The sequence below is a fragment of the Balaenoptera physalus genome, assembly GCF_965194825.1.
Source record: "Balaenoptera physalus genome assembly, chromosome: 10".
Classification (NCBI taxonomy): Eukaryota; Metazoa; Chordata; class Mammalia; order Artiodactyla; family Balaenopteridae; genus Balaenoptera; species Balaenoptera physalus.
The window spans coordinates 113,167,740-113,191,055 of record NC_138889.1 but is presented as its reverse complement, the minus strand read 5'-3'; the positions used below and the strand labels follow the sequence as shown (position 1 = coordinate 113,191,055).

At 65.2% G+C, this 23,316-nt stretch overlaps 1 protein-coding gene across 3 annotated transcripts; it reads right to left on the bottom strand.

Moving 5' to 3' along the window:
- Positions 1–5,686: 5,686 nt before the first annotated feature.
- DUSP8 (dual specificity phosphatase 8) lies at positions 5,687–22,909 on the bottom strand. 3 transcript variants are annotated; one of them, XM_082476494.1, is made up of 7 exons: positions 22,638–22,909; positions 16,328–16,666; positions 14,762–14,900; positions 10,377–10,543; positions 9,654–9,813; positions 9,379–9,502; positions 5,687–9,130 (listed from the first exon to the last, which is right to left on the bottom strand). In XM_082476494.1, the coding sequence occupies exons 2-7, from the start codon at positions 16,556–16,558 to the stop codon at positions 8,086–8,088; spliced, it is 1,866 nt and encodes a 621-aa protein (XP_082332620.1). In that variant the 5' UTR covers positions 16,559–16,666; positions 22,638–22,909; the 3' UTR covers positions 5,687–8,085. The 3 variants fall into 3 exon arrangements, with proteins under 3 accessions (XP_082332620.1, XP_082332621.1, XP_082332622.1); XM_082476495.1 differs by lacking the exons at positions 16,328–16,666; positions 22,638–22,909 and adding an exon at positions 15,923–16,084; XM_082476496.1 differs by lacking the exons at positions 14,762–14,900; positions 16,328–16,666; positions 22,638–22,909 and adding an exon at positions 12,589–12,741.
- Between the last annotated feature and the right edge of the window lie 407 nt (positions 22,910–23,316).

Here is a 23,316-nt window from a genome sequence, read left to right as displayed (position 1 = left end):
CCGGGACGCCGGGAAGGGCGCTCGCCTCGTCCCCGCCCGGCAGGTGTTTGCCCACCTGGGGCCGGACCGGGGGCGGGGGCGCGATGCCCTCGGGCTTGGCGCGAAGCAGGTGCTCACCGCGCCCCCCTCCACTCGCGGCCCGGGGAGCGCGGAGGGGCGGGAGCCCAGGGGCCCCGGCGCTTTGAGGATGAAGGACGCCGTGGCGGGCCCGGCTGGCGGCGTCCGGGAGTGGGCGCGGCCTTCCCGGCGTGAGCTCAGCGCGAGCCCGCGGCGCACCCACCACACCCAGCCTCCCGGTCCTGGGAGCCCGGGGCTGGCCCGGCTGTGCGCGCCGGTAGGGTGGGGTCTGGGCTCCCAGGAGGGGGACCCCAGGGGCCGGAGTGTGATGGGGGCGCTTCCGGAGGGCCCAGAGGCCGGCTGCTCCCGCCCCAGCCAAGAGGCTCTGGGCGCCCCTACACCTGGGTTGACGTCACCGCCCAGCGGGACAGCCCCGCCCTTGCCGGTGGGACCGCGCCCACGGTCCCCCCACTGGCGGTGCAGCCGCATCCTTCCCCTCGGGGAGGAGCAGGGCGGCCAGCCACCGGCTGGGTGAGGTGAGGCCCCCGACCGTACCCTCCCCCACCCCGTCCTTCGACCCCAAATCCTGCCCTTCCTGGAGTTTCCTGTTAGGGTTGACTCACGGGGAAGGGCCTTATCTGCTCCCGCGCCATCCCCTTGTTCTTGATCTGCCCTAACGCCTGCCGCCCAGCTCCCCACGGCAGACCACCAGCAGAGGCCAGGAGCAGGGGGATTGGCGCCTGGGTGGGGGAACCGCAGAGAGAGTGAGGTCTGAAACTACGTCTCAAATCACTTGCAGGGGAGTGGGGGTGGGGGGGTGGAGGGTAGATACTCAGGGAGGGAGCCCTGGGGTTCTCTCTTCCACCTCTGGGCCCACGTGGGGTCTTAGTCCTGCAGGCCTGTGGTTGCCCGGTATTGGCCTAGATGTCCAGAGCCCGAGATACGTGGGACCCCCGTAAGCTGCAGCGTGTCCTGGGGCAGGTGGGCAATGCCGCTGAGCCAGGGAGTTTCTGGTAGACGGTGCAGGTTAAGGTGCAGGGGGCGGAGCCTCCTTCCTGCCAGGCCTAGTTTCCCTTGATGCCGGGTCCCTGTGGAGTGTGTGTGGGGGGGTGTTTGAGGGGTCTCCAGCGCCAGGGGCTTGACTGGGGAAGGAGCAGAGGAGCGAAATCTCATTTCTGCCGGTCCTGGGAGACATCGGGAGGAGGGGCGGCTCTGCCCTCAGGTCACCTGGGAGCCGAAGGCCGAGAGCCAGGCTCTGAGCTGTGGCCGGCACTGGTCACCATCCTGTCCCAGACCCCCCACCCCCACCCCGCCCTCCCCCGCCAACGTGGGCATTGGGCTGACTGGACTTCACCCTGCTTCCCCAAATGTTTCCGGGTGTGAACACCCACTGGACGGGCGCGCTCTAAAATGGGGCTTTGTTTCCTCCCTTGGTGTCTGGCGCTCAGGCCCTTTCTCCTCCCGCCGCTCTCCAGGACTCCGGCCCCTCACCACCCACCCTCTCCCTTCCCCCCACTTCTATTTCAAGCTCTCCTTGGCTATTTATAGCTACGTCCGCCAATTGCGTCAGGCTGAGTCTGGCTTCCGCCCGCCCGGATGCCCATGGTGCCAACACCGCCATCCCGGACAGTCACCTGCCCTGCTGGGCCCGCGCGGAGGCCCCAGGTGTGCAAGCGGGGAGAGCGCCCTGGTTGGGGCTGGGGCGCCGGCGAGGAGTCCCGGGAGCGCACGTGCTGCGGCGGGTGGGCGGGGTACCCCGCTTAATTCAAGGCAGGGACGGGGAAAGGGACAGCTTTCCCTCTGTTCCCAGAGTTGCCCTGCTGGGCTGCCCTGAGGAAAGGCCTTCGCAGCTCTGGTCTCACACGTGGTGTTTGCACAGAGACTGAGAAACCGAGGTCCACCTGCCGCAGCCTCCTGGAGGCCTCCCCCTCCCCAGCCCTTACCCCCCACAGTTCCCCAGGCCGGGAAGTTTGAAAGCTGGCTCGGATTTGAAAGACTGGAGGGAGCTCCCCCAGGGACCTGCCTAGAATTGGCCAAGCCTGGCCCTGGCGTTACCCTGACCCGCAGCTTTTCTGTCTTTGGGGTGGGGGTGGGGGTTCATTTGTCCTTCCCGCCCCCCTCCCCAGCTCTTGCTCTGGGAACTGGCCGCCTCTGGCAGCCTCTTTCCCTCCCTTCTGCCCAAGACCAGCTTTGGTCCCGTCCTCAGGGGGAGCCACTTCCTTCTTGTCCCCGACCCCTTCTCCCTTTCTAAAGCCATCATCACATAATCAGGGCCCTACCACTCCTTCAAAAAGACCCCATGTCTGGAGACCCCCAACCCCTGGGCCAGAAGCAGGTCCTGGGACTGCCTTTTAGTAGTCTCGACACCCCTGCCCCTGCCAAAAAGGATGAGGTTTCTCCGGGGGCTCAGCCTGATGAGCCCCCACTGACTGGGTGGGCTAGGCACCCACGAGAAGCCCTGCTGGGAGTCAGCCCCACCCCCAATTGTCTGCCCGGCCCCCAGCCCCCTCCCTTTCTGGGAGAACGGGACACCAACTCCCCATTTCCATTCTTCAGACCTCGAAGGCTCCATGGCTTCTCCTGGATGGCAGAGGGCCTCTCCCCTGCTCAGGATGGACCACTTTTCTGCAGAAGAGATGAACCCCACCCCCAGCCTACCTGCCGTCCAGAGCCACACAGAGCCGTGCCTCCCTTCCCATCCCTTGGCCAGAGGTGTTCAGCTTCCCAGCAGGGCACAATCCCACCTCTGCCCTCTCCCTACACGTGCCCCAGCCTCTCCACATACAGCTTGGCCTCCGGAGGCCAAACCACCACCCACAGCCTTCCTGAGAACCGGCCCTCTTCGCTCTTGCCCTGCTCTGAGCCCCATCAGTTCTGAGCCTCAGGAGTGCGTCGACAGACCCATCCACAGAAGCAGGGTCTGAGCTAGAAGGGGCCTGAGGAGCCCCTGAGGCTGACCCTGAGTCTCTGGGGGACATTGGAGAAGTTGGTTCCCCTCCTTGGGCCTTGAAGAGGGTTGACTGAGTCTCTACAGTGCTGTGCAGCTCCGAGACTGGTAGTTTATGGTTTATTCATTGAACGTTCACTGGGCACCTTCTTTAGCAAGGACAGGATGCCTATGGTCCAGTGGGAGGATGGAGGTAAGCACACAGCTTTAATACACGGCCGACTAGTAGAGGTGCACTAGGTGTGTGATAGGAGGTTACTACTCACCCACCTTCTTTCCCTCCCTCCCTGCCTTCCTCCCATTTACCCATCCCTCTACCCCCTAGCCACCCATCCATATACCCCTATTCACCCATCCACTCCTTAATCACCCATCCATCCATCCATCCATCCATCCATCCATCCATCCATCCATCCATCCACTCTCCCTCCCATCCACTCACCTACCCACTCATTTATCTACCCACTCACCCATCCACCCACGCCTGTAGTGTAAATGCCTGATAATTAGCTTTTTTGATTGTAAAGTTAGTGCCTGACACTAAGCGTTTGATTGTTGAGGCATTCATTTCAAAGACACCCGTGTGGAATAAACACAATGCCAACTACACAGCTAAAGAGCCAGGCCGCCTCACCCATGAGGGTACCCATGCAGAAAGCCTGGGTGACCTAGATAACTGACCCCTTGTGTGACCCCGTGTTTCCCTTCCCTTAATTCCCACTCATGTCTTAATTCAGCAGTAAAGAGTGAACCCACGAAACCCTAGGCACCCCCCACTCGACCCCAATACAAGCAGAACCCCAGGCCCACACTCTGTCTCTCTCTACCGGTGACCTCTCTGTGTGACCCCGGGCGTACTGTGTACCTTCAGGCCTGGTAGTTAACCTTGTTTATTCAAAGTTCCCTGATGGTCGTTGCTGTGATGTGTGCCATCAAATGTGTGTCCTACTTGTGGGGGCGTCTACAAGTAGGACAGGCCCAAGCAGGGGCCGCGGGCATCCTTAGCCCATGGCATCGCTGCCAATAGGCTGAGACCAACCGCAGACAATCCCATGCCACCCATCTACCCGCCCCATCCCAAACCCATCAAGTGCCTAAAGCTCTTGGCCTAGGGGGGAGACACAGAGGCAGAAGAAGGGGTGCCTAGCATCTAGGAGACCTGGTGTGGTGGGGACCAGACTGTGGTGGTCGAGAGCAGGGGGGGAGGCCGGCCCCCAGGGTCCAGATCTAGCCTCACTACCTGCCTTGTTCAGCGCTTGGGCAAGTTGACCCCTGGGAGCCTGGGGGATTCGGAGTCTTCCGCGGGCCCCAGGGCCCCTGCTGGGCACCCCACCTCCCTCAGGGTTAGGTGCTGCTCCAAACTGCCGTCAGCTTTTTCCAGTCCTCCTTTCATTGACTCCAGGGGGCTGCCAGAGTTATAAATAGATGTTCTCGAGCTAAAAATAGCCTTGCCAGAGAGGCAGTCAATGTTTCGAGCTTTCGGCCTCTTTGAGGTCTCCTGCGGATGCAGGCTTCAAGGACCCTCCCTCCTCCGCAGCCCTGGCCCTCCCGGCCTGGCCCTTTCACTTTCTCTTGCTTCTTGAAACACACATTTACCACACACGCGTGTGTGTGCTCACACACATGCACATGTGCTCATATAACACGTGTGTGTGGTCACACACATATGCACAGACACAGGTCTGGCTGGTGTCACTGGTTTGGGCTTCCTGCCTGCTTGCAAAGGGGGAGGGTCCCCAGGATAAGCAGCCCAAACCTCCGAGAAGGGTCAGACCCCCTGCGGGGAGCTTGCACTGCATTAGCCAGAGGACCCTGGGGCCCAGGGCACAGACCTGCTGGGGAGGCTGCCCAGAGACTTGGGAGGTGAGGGTCCCAGGAAATTCTGAGAGTGGTGCCTGGCACAGAGCAAGCGCTCAGCACTGGCAGAGCCGTTGTTATGGTAACGGCCGGGCAAACTTTGGAGTGGCCCAGAGGAGTCAGGTCTAAAATGTGTCCCATGAGAGCACCGCACGGATGCTCAGGGCAGCGGCTGTAAACACACGTGGGCCGGGGAACCTCAGCCCCGCCGCACTGCCACTGCAGTCTCTGCAGCCCCGGCAGTGAGGTGGGGAGGCCTGCAGGGGGGCGCTGGTGCCAGGGAGAGGAACCCGGTGGCTGGGGACACACATCAGTCCTTCCCACCAGCTACCCTTGTGTGCCTTTGGGCCTTGAACCTTCAATCAGTAATTTAAACAATAGCGTAAAAGCCAGTTGCAGACACTCTGTAGAGCTAGACCCCCATTTCTGTCGGGAAGGACAAGCTGTTGTGCGGTACGTACATGCGTGTACCCACACGCTGCTCACGCATGCACACACGCGGAGCTCTGCAGGGAGGTGTGCAACTATTCCCGGTGGTTATTTTTGGAGAGTGGGGTGGGGGCAGCTGAGGGGCAAAACTGAGTTTCCATTTTATACAGTTCTAAGTTATTTAAATTGTCAGTAGCCTGAAACAGCAAAAAAGGCTGTTCTACATCCTACACCTGCCCCTTCCCCACAGCAGGCCCACTGGGTTCTGGGTTCGGGGCTCTGAGCAGTGAGTCGGGGGCAGTCTGACTCTCCAGGCCCCATACCCCAGCCTCCTGGCCCCAGGAAGCCCCTCTACACCACCGCCCACCAGCCCAAAGAAGGAGGCAGCCAGAGGCGTGGAGAAAACATCCATCTCAGGATTTATTACAACACGTCGTTTCCAAATACAAAAGAAGGGGACAGGACAGGAATCAGAGAGTGTCCGCGCTGGGGAAGGGGCTCTGAGGTGGGGCGGCCCAGTCCAGAGGGACCGGGAGCCATGCGGGGGGACCTGCCACCTCTCCTCCGCTGGACTTTCCAGCAAATAATAGGAGGGGGCCGGGTCCATTCTGGGGGACCCCTGATGCCAGGGCGCTGGGCCGGCAGGAGGGGTGGGAGGGCCAAGAGAGACTTGGAGAGGGCTGGGGCCCTGCCCGCTCCCCGCCTGGGACAGTGGGTGGAAGTGACCAGGGAGGGGCTCTTGCCCGCTGCCCAGTGCCGCCAGCACGGGGGGCGGGGGCGGCCGAGACAGGACCTTCTCTCATCACAGCTGCTCACTTCGACCAGTGTCTCAAGAGCAACACCCTCCACGCGCCCCAGGACAGAAGCCACAGGGCTCTGCAGCCCTGGACAAGGACGGAGGGAGGGGAGAACGGGCCGTGGGACCTGCCCCCAGGGTGGTGGGGCCCAACCAGTGGCCCTGAGCACTGTCTCCTGGACAGCTTAGGGGTAGGGCGCGGAGGGGGGACCAGTGCATCTTCCACGCCCGGGGTCACCTCAGAAACACAACGCGATAGACAGACAGGAGGCAAATTTACATAATCAATAATAATAATAATAATAATTAACCAATAGTAATAAATAGTTAAACCTCTAGTCCATAGATTGCAAATACAACAATGATAGCTTATGTTCTTGGGGGACGGGGTGGGGACGGAGGGAACAGGAACAGAACTTTTGTTCAAAGGTGGGATGACGGGACATAAGGCGGGGGTCAAAAGAAGAACAAATAGAAGAAACAGCCAGAGGGCAGCTGGGGGCAGGCACGCCCCCCCCACCAATGCCAGCCTGAGGACTCAGTCCTGCCCAGGCCACCCCTTCTGCCAAGCCCCTGGCCTCTCCTCAAGGTGACCAGCCCCCACTCCTGGACACTCTAGGACATCTGAAGGTTGGGGGACACGCACTCCTGCCTCCAAAAGCCTTGGGTCCCACTGACCGAGGAGGGGTAGCTGGGGCTTTTCTCCTGCCCTCACCCCCAGGCTGGCCCACCTGGGCCAAAAAGCCACCTGGGAGTAGGGACTGGCATGTCACCTTGAAGATACCGGGGAGGCTTCAGAGGAGAGGAGAGGGGGGTACAGGGGTCTCTCTCCTCCGAGGTCCCTGTGGAGGTTGGGCAGACGTGGGGGACGCCTGCATCTGCTCACATCAGGGATCTTTACGTGGAGGCGGCCCTCCCAAGCTGAGGCCCTGCCCCCGGAGGCATAAGGGTCTGCCAGGCACTGACTGCCCCCTCCCTCTGCGAGCCAGCCACTCCTCCCGGAGGGACCTCCACCTGCAGAACAAGCTCCTAAATCTGTCTGCCCCCTCTGATCAGTGGAGCCAGCACTGGCGGCCCAGCTCCTCCCGCCTGCCACCCCCAGGGGCCAAGCTCCCCCTCCTGCTGGCCCTCCCACTGGCAGCTGGTGCTAGGGGGCACCCCCAAAGCGGAGGAGAAGGCAGCAGCCTCCCCTGACCCCGTGAAACTGCACCCAGGCTCGGGCAGGGGTGGGGGCGTTCCACCTCCAGTCCCTGCCCTGTGGACCCATGTCACCTGACACCCGGGAGCCCCCTTCACCGCGCTCCTCCCCTCTTCCAGACCCCAGTCCTCTGAACACCCTGGGCCCCCGACACCTGCCAGGCAACAGGCCCGGGGGCACGGGCGGTGGGGGTGCCCGCTATGGCACCGAGACCTGGCGCCTTGAGCTGGCAGGGGGCTGGCGGTGCCTCCTCAGCTCCCGGGACGCCTCCTCCCACCTATGGCTTTGGTGAAGGGCCCAGAAAGGAGCAGTGGAGAAGGAAGAGGCAGGAGAGGAGGTCATGGTGGGGGGGAGGGGCAGGGAGGTTCTGCGGCTCAGTTTGTGGCAAAGGTTTTTTTATCTTTTTTACCCCTTATGTAAAAAGTGCACGAAAGCTCAGCAGCCTCTTTGCAACGGTCAGCAGTGTTTCCTGGGGGAGGGGGGAGGAGGGAACCCCAGGCCTGGCACCCCAGCTTGCAACTGAAGGTGGCCTCATATTGCTTAGAAACGTGGGTTTCAGTTTAAATACCAGACAGTAAAAATAGAGCTCCGAGGACCGCCCGCACTGTTGCCAAATCATTGCCAGAATGAACAGCTTAAATAAATAAAAAATTGAAATATTTACTTCTCGATAAAAATCGCAGTAAAACCATTTACCTTTCATTGCATTATATATAATATGTATTTATAGCGGGCCCAGCCGAGGGCAGCGGAAGGGCTGGGGGCGCCGGGTCCCCGCGGAGGGGCCGCTCCCGGCCGCGGTCAGGACACCTCGATGACCTCCGCGCTGCCCGAGAAGCTGGCCTGCTTGCCCAGAGCGGCCCGCTCCTCGCCGCGCGCGCGCCCCTCCACCATGCCCTCCTCAAACTCCATCTGGCAGCTGCGGCGCTTGAACTGCGTCTCCGGGGCCGGCTCGTCGGGCCAGCCGGTCCTCGCGTCCCGGGCCTCGGGCCTCGCCGTCTCCCGCCGCCGCAGGTCGCCGCCTCCCGCGCCCGGCCCGCTGGCCCGGCCGAAGGGTGCGAACCGCGCGCCGCCTGCGCCTTGCGCGCCCTCGGGGCTGCAGCACCAGGGCCCGTCGGGGGACGGCGTGCCCGGGGAGTCGAGCGGCGGCGCCCAGCCGCCAGGGCCGGCCGGCTGGCTAGGGCCGGGCAGCCCGGGCGCCGACAGGGCCGAGAGGCCGAGCCGCGGAGTCTGCCGGGCGGCGTCACCGAAGTTCAGGCCGAGGCCGGGCGCCGGGGAGCCGGCTAGGGGCCGGGGCCGCCGGCGGAGCCGGGGGCGTGGCTCGGGCGCCGCGTCCGGGCTGTCGGGGCTGGGGGAGGGCAGGCTCAGCACGCCCCCCGATGGGCTGTCCAGTTTGCAGAGTTTGGAGGCCTCCCCGGGGTCGGGGGGCCCGGGGTCATTGGGCTGCCGGCTCGGCGCGTAGGCCGACTTGATGTCCAGCGAGAAGGAGCGCTTGAGGCGGTTGGTGTCCTGGAGGCGGTCAGAGGAGAGGTGCAGGCCACGCAGGCCCTGCTGCAGCGCGCTGGTGGCCGGGGCGGGGGCGGGGGTGGGGGTCTCCCCACCCCCCATCTGTGCGCCCTCCCTGGTGGCGGTGGCCGCTGCGCTCCCGGTGGCAGCACTCTCTGAGGTAGGTGGTGGCAGCGGCGGCAGTGGGGCGGCAGGGCCCGGGAGGGGCTCCGGGGTCCCAGGGTGGGACGCCCCGTCGCCCTGCAGGGCGGCCAGCAGCTTCAGGCTGCGTTCGTACTCCAGCAGCTGGCCCAGGAAATTGAAGTTGGGCGAAATGGACGGGCGACGGTCCTTCACGAACCTGGGGTGAGAGCCGCTCAATGGGGCCGGGGCTCCTGCCAGGCCAGGCTGCCCACCTGACTCTCCCCTGCCCACACTGCCCACTCTGGGGCACACAGCTGATGTGCAGACCCAAGTGTGCCAGGGCTAGGCTCAGGTCCCCCTCCGCAGCTGGGGCAGCCAAAGGTGGGTGCCCTTCACTGCTGGGCCCATCCAGTGGCTAGTGGTAGAGAGGGGAGGGACCAGGCCCAGGAGGGAAGGAGGGGCTACCTGTAGGCGTCATCGGAGGACATGCCCATGGTCTTCATGATGTAAGCGATGGCGATGGTAGCGGAGCGGGAGATGCCGGCCAGACAGTGGACGATGACTTGGCAGCTGGACAGCTTGGCTTTATCTGGGGGCAGGGGGACCAGGTGAGGGCTGGGGCTGCACAGTCCTTCCCTGACCCCAGGTTCAGGACCCCTGGGACACAGCACTTCTGCCCTCCTGGCCCCCTGCTTCCAGCCCTCCCCCGGGACTGGGCAGGAGGGTGCTGTCCACCTCACCGATGAACTCGATGGACTTGTCCAGCCAGGGCAGCAGCTTTTCACAGTAGTTGTCGTTGATGGGAATGCGCAGGAAGCGGCTCTCACAGATGAAGTCAGGCTTGGGGCAGGAGTTGCTGGCGTTGAGGACGTAGCTTATTCCGTTTTGGGTCATCAGATCCTGGGAGGGCGGGAGAACAGGTTGGAACAGGGTGCAGCCGGGCAGGAGGCCCGAAAGCTGGGATGCTCTCGTGGTGGGAGCCTGGCTTCTGGAGCCCTGGGCTCAGGAGCCTCCCCTGTTCCCACTGAGGAGCCTGCAGGCCCCACGCGGGGAGGAGGGGAGAGTCGGGGAACGGGGCGGGGGGGTGAGGAGGCTGGCGGCCCCTGAGAGCCCCACCTACGGCCTGCCGCCTGCCGTAGGCTCCCAGGAATTTTACGGCTGGGCTGCCTGGGCGGTGGCTTTACCCTCTTCCCTCGTCACCATTTTTAAAACACGGGGTTCTTTCAGGGCTGGCCAGGGGCCCAGTGACATCAGCAGTTTGGCATGTGGGCTGCACTGCCAAAGGGGCAGGGAGTTGCCTCTCCACCCAGCCTGGCCAGGCCCTGCCCGAGCCCTGCTCTGGTCCTGCCAGGCCCCCTTGGGTCCTCCCGCGCCCCCAACCCGTGCTTCCCCCACACCTGTGTGCATCCGTCACTCCGCCAGACCAGCCTAGGAGCTGCTTCGGGCTCCGGCTGTGCACGCACCTTGTTCAGGACATCCTTCTGGGAGCCCAGGTAGAGGTGAGGCAGGATGCGGGTCAGGCCCACGCTGGGCACGGGCAGGCAGGGCTGGGAGAGGCTCATGGGCAGCAGGGCAGCAGGCTTGCCCTCACAGAGGCCGGGGAAGCAGGAGGAGAAGGTGGCAAAGCCCCCTGCAGGAGGAGCAGAGGAGACGCGTGTCAGGGGTTGGGCCGGCTGGGGCAGGAGAGCCAGGCCACCCACCCACCAGCGCGGCTCAGCCGCACCCACCCGGACGCCCAGCCCGAGCTGGTGCTGGCCGGCGAGCCTCTGGCCTGAGCACCTGGTCTCGGTGCTGGTACTGGAAGGCCAGTCTCGGGGGCGTGGGCCGGCACATTTACATCACCTGCCCCTGCGCTAATTCCTCCTCACGCTAATCAGGGGCTGGCCTCGCTGAGGACGCCGCTGTGATGCCCATAAAAGTCGGGGCCCGTAGAAATGATGGGCCCTGCACACGCAGGGCCCACAGAGGGGCGGACTCACAGGCCATGGGGGTCTTCCTGCGGGGGTATCACCAGCCCCTTCACACCGTGGCCTGGGCCAGGCTGGGCCTTCCTGCCTCTCCCCCTGGGCTGATGCAATCCCTCCCTGCCTCCAATTGGCCGGGAGCCCCGGGCCAGGCTTGGATGCCAGGACCGGGAGGCAAGGGCTTCTGAGGGCCACCCCGCCCCCCCACACTGGGCATGACATCACCCACTGGAGCTGGCACAGCCAGCAGGGGCATTTGCGCTCAGGTTACGGCTCCATTCCACCCAGCAGGGGACTACAGAGGAGCAGAGGCTGGGCCGAGAGCTGGGAACCCTGGGGACCTGGAGCGTGCGCAGGCCACGCGCTATACACGTGGCTGGCATGTGTCCTGCCGCCTTTCCCGCACGTGTGCGCTGGGCCACAGATTGGTGGAGGGAGACCCTCCGCTGGCCAGAAAGGGCTGAGGGGGACCCACGGGCACACGTCTGACTCTGCGAGTGACCGCGGGCCTCAGTGTCCTGGTCCTGCACGCCTCAGGCATTGTTGTGAGGCTCAGGGAAGATGACCAAGAAACAACTGGGCCAAGGCCTACCCCATCCCGCGGAGGAGGCAGGGGAGCCAGGCGGGGGCCCTGTGCTTTCCTGCCCTGCCCCACAGACGCAGCTGGTCCCAGAGACCTGGCTGATTCCGGAGGACAGAGATGCCTGGTGGCCTCAGCCTTCACCCCGGTCCAGCTCGGTGCCCAACAAGAATGCCCGCCGTGTGCGCTCCCTGTGCCCCCAACAAAGGCTAGACCTTGGGGGGCCACAGAGGTGGGGGACCTCCAGGCTAGGGGAGTGGAGGTATCAGCCTTGGAGGGAAAGGGGCCCCTTCCTCAGAAACCTGCTGGCTGGACAGGGAGAAGCAGGTGACTGTCGGCGGGACAACGCCGTGGCTCTCAGGTCCCCAGCGGGGGAGGCTGGGCTGAGCTGGGTGCCGGGGTGGGCCCCACCGCACAGTCCAGAGCCAGGGGCCCCTGGGATACTCCTGCTGGAGGACAGCGCCTGCCGGGGACAGGCAGGGTGTGCACCGTCTCTCCGAAGACTCTTCTCTGCCGCGGTTCCCCTACTCTCTGCGCTCTCAGCGGCGAAGACAGACAAGTATGGGGTTGGGGGAATTCTATCAGAAACCTCCCACCTAAAGAGAGTCTCAGGGCAGGTGCAGAGACCTGCCAGCCTTCATTGCAATTCCTGGAACCCCCAGGAACCCCCTCCAGGCAGAGCCAGGCAGCTTGGGGTGCCCCCTACAAAGCCCCTGTAGACACCAGGTCTGGCAGCGCCTGAGACTCCAGTCCTTCCGCGATTCCAGGGCCACCCCAGGTTCTGGGGATAGGTGACAAGGGAGGCTGCCAGCAGCCCTGGACCCTCTGCAGGTCCCCCATTCCCACCCCAGCCCGCACTCTCAGGGCCTCGCCGAGGGCCCTCCAGGGCACCTTCCTTTCGGAGGGACCCCCCCCCCCCAACCCCCTGCTCTCTCTGCCTCGCAGGTCAGGGGAAGCCACACGCAGCTCCCAGGCTGCACAATGAAACCCCGAACCCGCACAAAAGCGCACGTCCTGGGAGGACTCCCGGCCCCACCCGCCTCTCCCACCACGCGCTCCTGCTCGGACCGGGGCGGCGCGCCCGGGAGCCCCCACCGCCCCGCCGCGGTCCCGGGCTGGGGCCACACCCACCCTCCGCGCAGGGGCCGCTCCCGCCGCCGTCTCCGGCCAGGGTCCGAGGGCGGCGCGCGCGGGCTGAGCTGCCTGCGGCGACATCACCAGCCCGCATTCCGCAGGGACGCGCACCGGGGCGCAGCCGGCTTGGGCAGGACCGCCCGCCGCTTAAAGGGCCAGGCTCCCTTTCCCATGCCCGCCCCCACCGGACGTCACCAGCGGAGCAGCTGTGGGGGGAGGGGCGCGGCAGCGGTCACGGCAGCTGGTTCTGGACCCCGGCACGGCCCGCCCCCACCGCCCTCTCCAGCAAACCTCGATGTCCTGGAGATGCCTTCTCTCTGGCTGTGCCCCACCCACGGAGGGGGTCTGGTCCTCCCTTCCGGCCTCTGCGGAGCCCCACCGCCTGTGCTGGTGACCCCCGGGAAGAGACTCACTTCCCCTTTGTGGGCGGGCAGCATCCCTCTAACCCCCTCAGCCTTGCCCTGCCGTCCTCACTGGTTCAGGTGGGCACTGTGGGCCAGGCCAGGAGGCTGTCCCCAAGTCTGGGTCCTGATTTGGTGTCACTATGAGCCTTCCTCATATGGTGGGGGGTCATGGCTGCTTCCTGGCTTGGCCCTCAGAGAAATGGGAGCGAATACTCTAACCCTGCAGGGTGAGGCAGTGCTTGCTGAGGCTGAGTGAGCCAGGCGGGGCACAGCCGGGTCCCAGGTGACCCCCCAGCCCCCCAGGGAGACAGACCATGAGAGGCTCTGGGCTTTCCCTGGACAGCCCAGGGGAAAGGGAGGGCGCTGCTCCAGGACCCTCTTCTCAGACTCCCAGAAGGGCCTCTGGTTGTCACTTCTGGCTAGGGCACACGTGCGTCCACACACACATACACATACACACACACAGGGGCTCCCATCTGGGCCCTGGGAGGGTTCCCGTTCTGCCCAGGACCCCTGTAAAACTCCCCCACTGCTTGGTCCCCAAACTGAGCCCAGCGGCAGTGGCTAAATCAGAGGGTCTGCAGTTCTGTGGCTTCTGGTTCCCAGAGCTCACACACACACACACACACACACACAGCCAGATGCAGACACCCTCTGACCTCGCAGAGCCGGGCATGCAGAGCCCTCCGTCCCGGACACGACGCATGCGTAGAGGGCAGCACGCAGGCGTGCAGCTCCTCCTCTGAGAGGTCTGCCCAGAGCTGCCCGGCTCCTGCAGCTGATGGAGCCCGCCTGCAGCCCCTCTCCCCGCACATGAGGGCCAGCCTGGTGCCCACCGACCACCACCCCCGTCTGTGCTCAGTAGATGCTCAGGGCAGGTGTGCCGAATGAACAGAAGCATCCCACCAGCTGTGTGGGGGCGGGGGTGACGCCAGCGTGGGCCCCCATCTCCCCGCCTGCTATGGCCCTGGGAAACCAGAGGCCAGGGGCACCCAGGCAGGGAGGCCACATGCCCCTGGGACAGGCCCTGGGACACGTGGGCAGAGGGTCGATTCTGCAGATGTTAGCCACTGCCTACAGGAGGAAGGAGTCGGTAAGAACCACAGTGCAGCCTGCGTGCGTGCGTGCGTGCGTGCGTGCGTGTGCGTGTGTGTATGGGGGGCTGGCCAGGCTGCTTCTGGGGAATGGGAAGCCCTGTGGGGACTTCCACTCACCCATCAGACAGCAGTCACGATCAAGTAGGCTGTTGCGAGGCCACCTGTGCCAGCTGGAGTGTTGAGGGGACCCCCCTGTGTGGGACAAGTTCTGGCTCAGTGCCGTGTGTGTGTGTGTGTGTGTGTGTGTGTGTGTGCGCGCGCGTGCACGCGTGTGTGTGTGTGTGTGTGTGTGTGTGTGTGTGTGTGGCGGGGTGGGGGTGGTTTCCAAGGCAGACCAGGTCTTTGCCTGGACTCCTCCCCCATCTCCCCTGCCCCAGGCCTGTGTCGGGGGTTCCCTCCTGTCCACCTCTTCACCTGCTGGTGGTGGGGATGGGCCTGTGCTGGAGGGGGCTCTGAAGTGTGGCGGCCCAGAGGAGGGGTCCCTGGAGCCCCCGAGAACTCCAGAGCTACGGAGATTCGTCCCCACCGGGCCCCCACTGCCCCAGCACACGCTGTCTCGGGGCTTAGAGAGGAGAGCAGAGGCAGACCCAGAACATGACTCCTGAGACACACACCCCCCCACCCCCACCAAGCTGCCAGCGGCATGGGGAGAGAGGCCTCCAGACGCACCTGTGAGGATGGCCACGCTGTCGAAGCAGCCGTCCAGCTTGCTGAGCAGGATGGAGAGGAAGCTGTCTGCGGCCAGCACGCTGGCGTCCCTTGTGCTCTGGTCATAGACCACCACGTCCTGCGGCTCCGTGGCCTCCACCTGGGGGCCGAGAGGGCAGAGGTCAGGGTGGCCGGGTACCTGCCAGCTGCCCCATCCCCTGCTGCCACTGCTGCTGCTGGTCAGGCGATGGAAGGGAGGGGCTGCCGCTTGGGTGCCTCAAGGGGAGTGGGGGCAGGCACCCAGCCACAGTTCACACCTGGACAGGTGTAAATGCCCACAGCCACACGGGCAGACCCTCGGAGCAGGGAGGGCCAGGGGGACACGCATCCCCGACACAGCTGAGCCCGGTGCGCGCACTCACGCGAGTGAAGGTAACAGACACTGTGGGCCAGGCCCGTGTGGAGGAGACACGGGGAAGGCAGTGGGGCTCCCGGGAGGTGCACACAGGTGGCCAGATGGCAGGAGCACAGGGAGGCTGAGGGAAATCAACTCTTCCTCAGGGATCCGGGAGGCACACTTCGGGGGTTCTTAAGGGGGAGGGGGCTTTTGGGTCTGGGCTCTCCTTCCCTCCCCAGCCCGTGATGGGGAAACTGAGGGCTGCAGCAAGACCCCTCCCCGCAGTGATCCAGGCAGCAGCAGCAGGAAGCGGGGGTTCCACCTGCCCCCGCCCCTCGGGTGCCACCGGGGCCCAGATGTGGAGCAGCTCTTGCTCAGATGGCAGCTGATGCCCCCGCCCCCCAAGCACACTCAGCCCTTAAGCCAGCTGAGCTGCCAACCCTGGGCCAGATGATGTCACCGGCAGCCAATGGGAGAGCGTTCTGGCCGGGAGTCCTCGCTAGGGGTTATTAATCACTGGATTCCCCTCACTGGAGCCACAGGGAGCCGGTTCTGCCCTTGGGGTGGGGGGACTCCCATCTGGGTCCTCTCACATCCCAGCTCTGCACGGGGCAGGGCCTGAGACCAAGACCCCTCCCTCAGGCTCTGGGCTGCCTGGCGGGCCACCCCTCCCCCACTGGAGGTGCCACTGCCTTCCCAGGTCATGGCCCAGCGGTCCCGGTCCCTCCCCAGTGCGGACTCAACACTCCTTGGGAATAGAGACAGGATTGTTCTCTGCAGGTGACCTGAGACATTCTTGGGGGCCACAGAGAGAATTCCTGGTCCTCAAGACTCCAGAGGGGAAAGAACGGGGGCTGGGGACATGAGCTGTCTGCGTGAGACCCTCGGCCACCAGTCCTGTCCTCTTCCGAGTCCTCACAGCCATCAGAGTGCAGGCCGACTGGGGACCCAGGCGGGGTCAGTGGCTCTGGGAGGGAAGGAAGGGGGGACGGGTGTAGAACCTGTCGGCGAGGGCCTCCCTGGGGGGAGGGGCCTTCTTGTAGCCCTAGGAGGGAGCGGGGAACTGCTCTAGACGGCTCACGTTCCAACCCTTAGGAGCCCAGTTTAGGTTGGAAGGCAGAGGAAGGGGAGCTGCCCCAGCGCAGGCCCCCGGAGGGCCCTGGAGAGGACGGGTGGGCGCGCGGCGGTACCTGGCTGCGCGAGGTGGGCTGGATCAGCTCGGCGATGGTCACCTTGCCCTGCTGCAGGCGCCGCTTCACCAGCTTGGAGCAGCAGATGTTGACAGAGCTGAGCACGTGCCAGCTGTTGTACTCCACGAAGGAGCGGCTGTCAATGACCAGTGGGCCCCCGGGCCCACCCCGCAGCAGGCTGGCCAGTTTCTTGGCATCCATCACCTTCCGAGGGAGCCGGTCCCCGGCCATGGCGTGGCAGTGGGCAGTGGGGAGGGGGTGAGCCCGGGAGTGAGCGGGGGCTGCTCCCACTGCCCGGGTGTGGCCTAGGGCTCCGAGTGCCCGGGCATGGCGCCAGACCTGCGGGGACAGGCGGACGGTGAGCGGCGCTGCAGGCCCCGGGGGTGGGCGTCAGCGGGGGTGGGCGTCGGCGGGGCCAGCCTCAAGGGGCTGCTGGTGGCACTGATCCAAGGGCACCGGAGCGTTTGGGCCTGACGTGTGCCCATGGGGCCCTCCCTCCCTCTGGCTCCTCTGTGCAGGTTGAGCTCCCTGACCCCTCTGGTCTCGACTTGGGAGTCTGTGACCCATGGAAGGGTGATCGGGAGTGGCCCGTCCAGTCCTGCACCCTCCGGGTCACGGTGCCAGCCTCTCAGCGGGACACAGCAAGGCAAGTGGGGGCTCACAGAGGGAAGGGCCTCGGGGCTCAGGCTGGGCTGGAAAGGCAGAACGAGGCCTGAGGGTCCCTCCCCTGGGCCCTTGGGTCCACGGACCCTCACTCATTCCAGAACACCTCATTCTGCCCCTGCATCTCCTGTCATCCCACCCCTGGGATGCAGACCTCTCCCCGGTCCGGCCTCCACATCTTCCCAATTCCCAGCACCCCTGGCAAGGCAGGGTCCAGAACATGCCCCCACCCTCCCCCACTGCCAAGCCCTCCCATCCCTGGCACACCCTCCGTCTCCACCCCGAACAGCCCAATCGCTCCATAAGCTGATAATCTGGATGGGTGGGTGTGTGGGGGAGGGGCTGCCTCCACAAGGTGATGGAGGCAGAGGCCGGGCGGGGCGCTGGAGGGGCCTCAGGAGTGGAGTTCTGCACCCCAGTTCTGCAGGCCAAGGTTTAGGCATGCCGTGGGCCAGCGTCCTTCTGCAGGGGTGACAGTACAGCAGGACACCCCAGGCACAGCAGTGGCCGGGGGCCTAGGGGGCCCCTTTTGGGGACCAGTAGGTCCAAGGATGGGGTGTGGTGGGGGGCACCCGAGGACAAAGGTCAGTGTGGGTGACCCACATGTAGGACTCTCGGCTCAGGGGTGCCCAGAGGGAGTAGGAGGTGGGTGGGCACATGGGGGCTCCAGAGCCTGGGCGGAAGGCCCCTCCTACAATTTGGTGCCAAGCCTCTGCCACCCCTGTCCTACGTGCCAGACCCATCTTCCCTGTCACCTGCCAGGACTGGCCTTTCTCTAGGCACCCCCAAGCCTCAGAGCGCCCCCCAGAGGCATGCAGCCTCAGGACGATGAGTTTGCTTTAAAACTGCGGAAACTGAGGCTCAGGGAAGGGGTGGGATCAACCCGATTAATGAGACTGGACAGAACCCGGGGCCTCCACGGCTGCCATTCACTCAGGGTCTTCCCTCTGCCACAGCCCCAGCCAACTTGGGGGTGGGGGAGGCCGGGAGACAGATGCTCCCTCCAGGGGCCACAGAGAGGGAACCCCCTCGGCAAGCCCCCAGCCTGCAGCTGCAGAGAGCGTTGGGGTGCGGCACCTGAGGACACTCGTCACCTTTCAAACAGCGCTGATGACACTGGGGACAGCTGCCACCATCTCTGGACCACCCCCTCAGGCGAGCTCCCAGGCTGGGGAGGGGGATGGCGGAGGTCACAGAGGTGCAAGGCAGGTGGGGACCGGGCCCACCTGGTGTGGGCAGCCCCAGGCTGGGCCACCGGAGCTGCTGACAAGGGGGTTGACAGGATGGCCCTGGACAGTGCCGGGGCCTTGGGATCCCGTTCACAGACACCCCATTCCTCAGGAGCTCCAGCTCCTCAACTGCGGGGCAAGGCCTGGGGGTGCAGCTGGGGCTGCTGCCCTCCTGAAGGCCACGCCAAGCAAGTTCAACAGCCAAAGGGCCTGCCTGTGTGCCAAGGGGTCCCCCATTCGATTCCTGTCTGAGCTGTTCTGAGACGCTTTTCCTGAGTTCTAACCTGAATCTTGTCAAGGGCGTGACAGGCCACGGCCACCAGGTCCCCTTTTACACGCTGCTCCAGCAGGCCTGGGCAGAGCTTCCCGCCCTTTGATGTGGGACCAGAGCCCAGTTCAGAGGCCCAGGACCCTGACAAGGATGCAGTGGGCTGGGGACACCGTGGGCCAGAGGGTCCTATCCTCATGGGTTAGGTGGGGGTGGGCTACCTCCCACCGAAAACAACAGAAGCCAAATGGAACTTTGGTGCAGGGACAAGGGAGGGGGAGGGAGGGGGAGGGAGGGGGAGAGGCCTTCGCTCTCCCCGTGGCCAGCCTGCGCGCCTCCTGCCCTCTGGTCCTTAAATGACTGGAGGGACGTGGAGAGTTGCCCACCCCACAGATGGGAAAGGAGGCTGGAGGAGACCCAGGGAGGAGAGGTTGGAGACCCAGGGAGGAGGGTGGGGGCAGGGCTGGAGGGGTGGGCAGCTTGATCCCAGGCCCGGTACCTGGTCCCCGCCCCGCAGCCGCCTCCCAAGGAACCCTCTGGCTCGGCCCTATTAACCAGTGTAGTATTGTTATTTGCAGCCGAGGGGGACTCATTAGCAAGTTGGCACCTCCGTCGTCGCCATGGCAACAGCAGAGGTGCCAGGCAACCGCTGCTCCTGCGGCAGCAGCACGGAGCACGGAGCAGCTCGCTCTGCAGAGCCAGGTCCCCTCCTTGTTCGCAGGCTCCCACCCCCTCTCCACCCTGCAGGTGCCCAGTAGCTGGGCCTGGACCACCCCCAGCCAGGCCAGTCCCTCTCCATCCTGCTCCACCCGGTCCTAACCTTCCTCACCTTCCAGCAGCCACATGCACAGGCTCACTCCCTCCCACCCCTGGGAGGCCTTCTCTGAAAGACCAAGGTCTGGCCAGAGCAACCCTCCTTCGAGAGACCTACACCGAGCTGGCATCCTGGGTGGGCACCCGCACCCACAGGGCCTCCTTGGACCTGGAGCTCCTGGGGGGTAGACCCTTCACCTCACCTCCCGAGGTGCAACACACGGGTCAGGGCCCAGAGCTGGGCAGCAGGGCGGGAGAGGTGGAGATGCTCAGGGCAGCCTTGATCAGAGCAGTGGGGCGAGAATAGGCCAGGTGGGCACAGAGGCAACAGACATGGTAGGGGCTTGGGCCTCCCCGCTTTTAAGAACCACCCCAGGCTCAGCTGAGACCCCTTCCCTGGGGGGAGAGCACCAAGAGGCTGGGTCAGGTGGGAGGGAGGCACAGGCCCACACGCCCCTATCAGAGGGCCCAGGGCCAAGGAGACAGCAGTCCCTAGTCCAACAGCAGAAGGAGGTCCCTCCCCTCCCTGCCCTGGCTGGGCATGGCCTAGGAGGTCACAGGCAGTACCCGGGCTCCCTGAGGCCAGGTACATAGACACAGCGCTGCCTGGCCCCTGTGCTGTATACAGGCTGGACACGCCCCTCGGCGCCCCGGCTGAGCTCAGGGCCTGGCACTTACCCCATTCCCCCAGTCCACCCCGGCTCTGTGCGCACTTACTCACACGACAATGCGTGTGCACATTCATGTGGTCACTGGACGCGTGCGTCCTCACATTCTGTGTGCTGAATGCCCCGAGATCCCAGGGTGCCCGAACCCCAGGTGCAGCTAGAGCATGTCCTCACACGGGCTCCCACATCCTCCACGCGCCACATCCATGTCCCTGAGCACACGCATGACCAGGAAACTCCCAATTAAGGGCATCTTCACCAGAGTACTTTGCGCTCAGCGTCTAGGGATCCACGACCCCCGAGACAGGCGAACAGAGACTGCAGCTCTCGCTCACAGTGTATCTCCAGCCCTTGCGGAGCCTGGTCACATAGGCAGGCGTCAGGAGGAGCTGACGGTGGACGGACCCGAGATGCTGGGTGTCCAGCTCACTCTGACCCAGGGGAAGGTTTGGAGGCAGAAACTGCTACAGTCAGAAGGCCAGGAGAGAGACTGGTAGGGGGTGACCTCCCGGCGGCAGGGGGCCCACGTGCACACACCAGGTCAGCTCGCTTGACCCTTTATGTTACCAGATGTTCTCGCCCCTGCTCTCTGCTCCCCCTCAGCTCTCTGGGGTGAGTGGCACAGGACCCAAGCTGGCCTTCACCTGTCCCGGTTGGGCTTGGCAAGGCCAAGCAGAGCCAGCCTGGCCTGGGGAGGCTATGGACTTGGGAGACAGTGGGGTGGAGGCCCTACCCGCTCAGTTCCCGGGGATCGGGGCTGAACTGGGATAGGAGGGCTTCGCATGGCATGTGGGTCCTTGGAAAGGCAGGCTCGGGACCCTACGAATCTAGGTTTCCTCTGTTCCTGCCTGGCTTGTTTTAGCCCCACTGATCTGCAAAACTTCTGCTGGTCACCATTCCCGCCCCCCCGCCATGTCAAATACCTGGGCCAGCATCTACCGCTCATCGTCCCAAGGGCTTCAGGCAGAGGCGGCCTCAGCCTATACAGTCCCGATGGTCAGAGTCTGACCCACGTCACTCTTGCTGTGGGTTTGGCCCCTTCCTCTCCTCTCCCTACGAGCTGCACATCTAGGAGATGTGCAGACACCCTCTGGCTTCCTCCACCCCCGGCCCATGGTCCCTTGAGCTCTCTGCCTGGTTGAAACTTCTGGGCCCCAAGGTCAGTCTCAGCCTGAGAAGAGAGGTGATGCTGGGAAGGGTCCTGGAGCAGAAGGTGACTTCAGGCATCTTTCTGCATCTTTGTGCATGGAACCTGCTCTTCCCCAAGGCAGCCTCTGGGGCCCAGGAGCCTTCCCGAGGGCTGCGGGCAGCAGGGGACCAGAACCTGCCCAGCAACTCCTCCCGGGGCCCTAGGCTGACTACAGCAGGAGGTGTTCCAGTCAGACTTCAAGATGAACTCCCAGCTCCTGGTCACATGATCTGGCCATCTTTGGCAGGTGCTTATCAACCATCTGAGGAGCGAACACATGGGACATCTGTCCTCCCTGAGCAGGACGGGGCGCTGGATGCTACACTCACTCCCGGGGCTGCCCTGGGAGCAAGAAGGTCTCAGGGAGACCACGGGGAGTGCACAGACCCTCAGACCTCCACAGACCCCCAGGAGCAGGGGCACAGGGCAGGAAGAACACTGCTCCCCTGGCCTCCAGCACCACCCCCCCAACAAGCTGCACAAGAAAACTGCAGACGCCACACTAGATCCTGTCACCTCTCTCCTCCATCCTATGGAACCGCCCCCCCGCCCCCCCATTACTGCGGAGCCCAGGCCCCAGCGCTCCACTTTGCAGAAGCCAGTGCATTTTTGTAGCAGCAAATTAGAAGGCAAATTCTCCCAGAAGGGATGAGCTGGTGGGGGCTGAGCCCACTGTTGCCCCCTCCCCTGCAGGCCAGACTATTACATACCCCCCACCCCAAGGTGGGCGCATAGGCTGAACGAGAATGGCTGCACTCAGCCTGGCAGTGCCAGCCCCTCCCCCAGCACCCGCCGCGTCTGCAGCAGGCTGGCGGATGGCCTTTATTCCGCAGAGGCCAGCTGAGCACCCCGAGGTGGGGGAGCCCATGGTAGCTTGGCCAGACCGGGGAGCTGGATCTTTAGTCCCTCCCCGCCGGACGCGGAACGAGCCCTGTCCTGAGGCTCCCACCGGCCCAAGACCCTCCGCTCCAATGGCCCAGGCCTCCGCATCTTCCAGCCCGGCCCGGGAAAGGACGATCTTCTCCAAGTCTGGCCCCAGCAGGGGGCCGTCCGGGGGCGTTTGGGGCTTGCGCAGAGGCTCGGACAGATCCACGCTGGATCGCAATGGTCCTCCTCGTCCTTAATTCATGCCCCTCCCCCACCAAAAAAAGAAGGAATTGCGCGGAGAAAGGTGGCGAAGCGGTGGCCGGGTGTGGGCCGGGCCGGGGTCCGCTGGGCGCCGCAGTAGGCGGGGGAAGGACTTATCGGCCCGGTCAGCGGTGTCCCCGCAAGCCGGGTTGGGGGCCAGCGCCCCGCGGGCCGGCGCCGCTCACCTACAGGCCGTCTTCTCCACCCGGGTGCCCGCCCGGCGCAGCCCCCCGAGCGCTCCCTACGCGGCGCCCACCCGGCCGGGCCGGGCGCTTCGGCCGCGCGCCGGTTAACCCCCACCCCGCCGGCGCCTCGCGCGTCCCCGCGCCCCCCGCCCGGCGCCCCCGCTCACCTCGTTCACGCTCGCCTCCGGGCCGCCCCGGGGACCCGCGCCGCGCTCAGAGCGCCCGCTCGGCCGCGCAGCCCATGGGCCCGGCGGGGGCCCGCGCAGCCGGGGCAGGGGCCGGGGGAGCGCGCGGGCCGCGTCGCCGCCGCCGCCGTCGCCGCCGCCGCCGCGGGGAGCGCTCGCACGGGCCCGGGCGCGCGCACTGCGGGCGGGCACGCGCGCTCGCGGCGCGCATCCCACCCCGCGGCTCGGCGGGCGCGGCCGGTGCGGCTCCGGCTCGGGCTCGGGCTCCGGCGTCCGGCGGGGGGGGGCCGCGGAGCCGGCTCGGCCGCCGCGCTCAGATGCGAGTGACAGGCCCGGGGCGGAGGGCAGGGCCGCCGGCGGGGATGAGGTCATGCCGAGCGAAAAAAGCCCCTGACGTCACCTGCAGCCAATCAGCGTGCACGGCTCGGGGGCAGGTGACGTCAGCCGGAGCCCGGGCTTCGGGTGCAGATTAAAGGCGGCGGCGGCAGGGGGCGGGGGGCCAGGCTCACCGCCGCCGCCCGGCGCCCTCTGCCCTCACCCTTCACCCCGGCACCGGCTCTTAAAGGGGCCGCGCGGTTTCCGATCCCGCGCCGGGACCCCACCTCCAGGAAGCCCTCCCAGTCCCAGCCCTCGGCCCCACCCGGAGACCCTCAGACTCGTC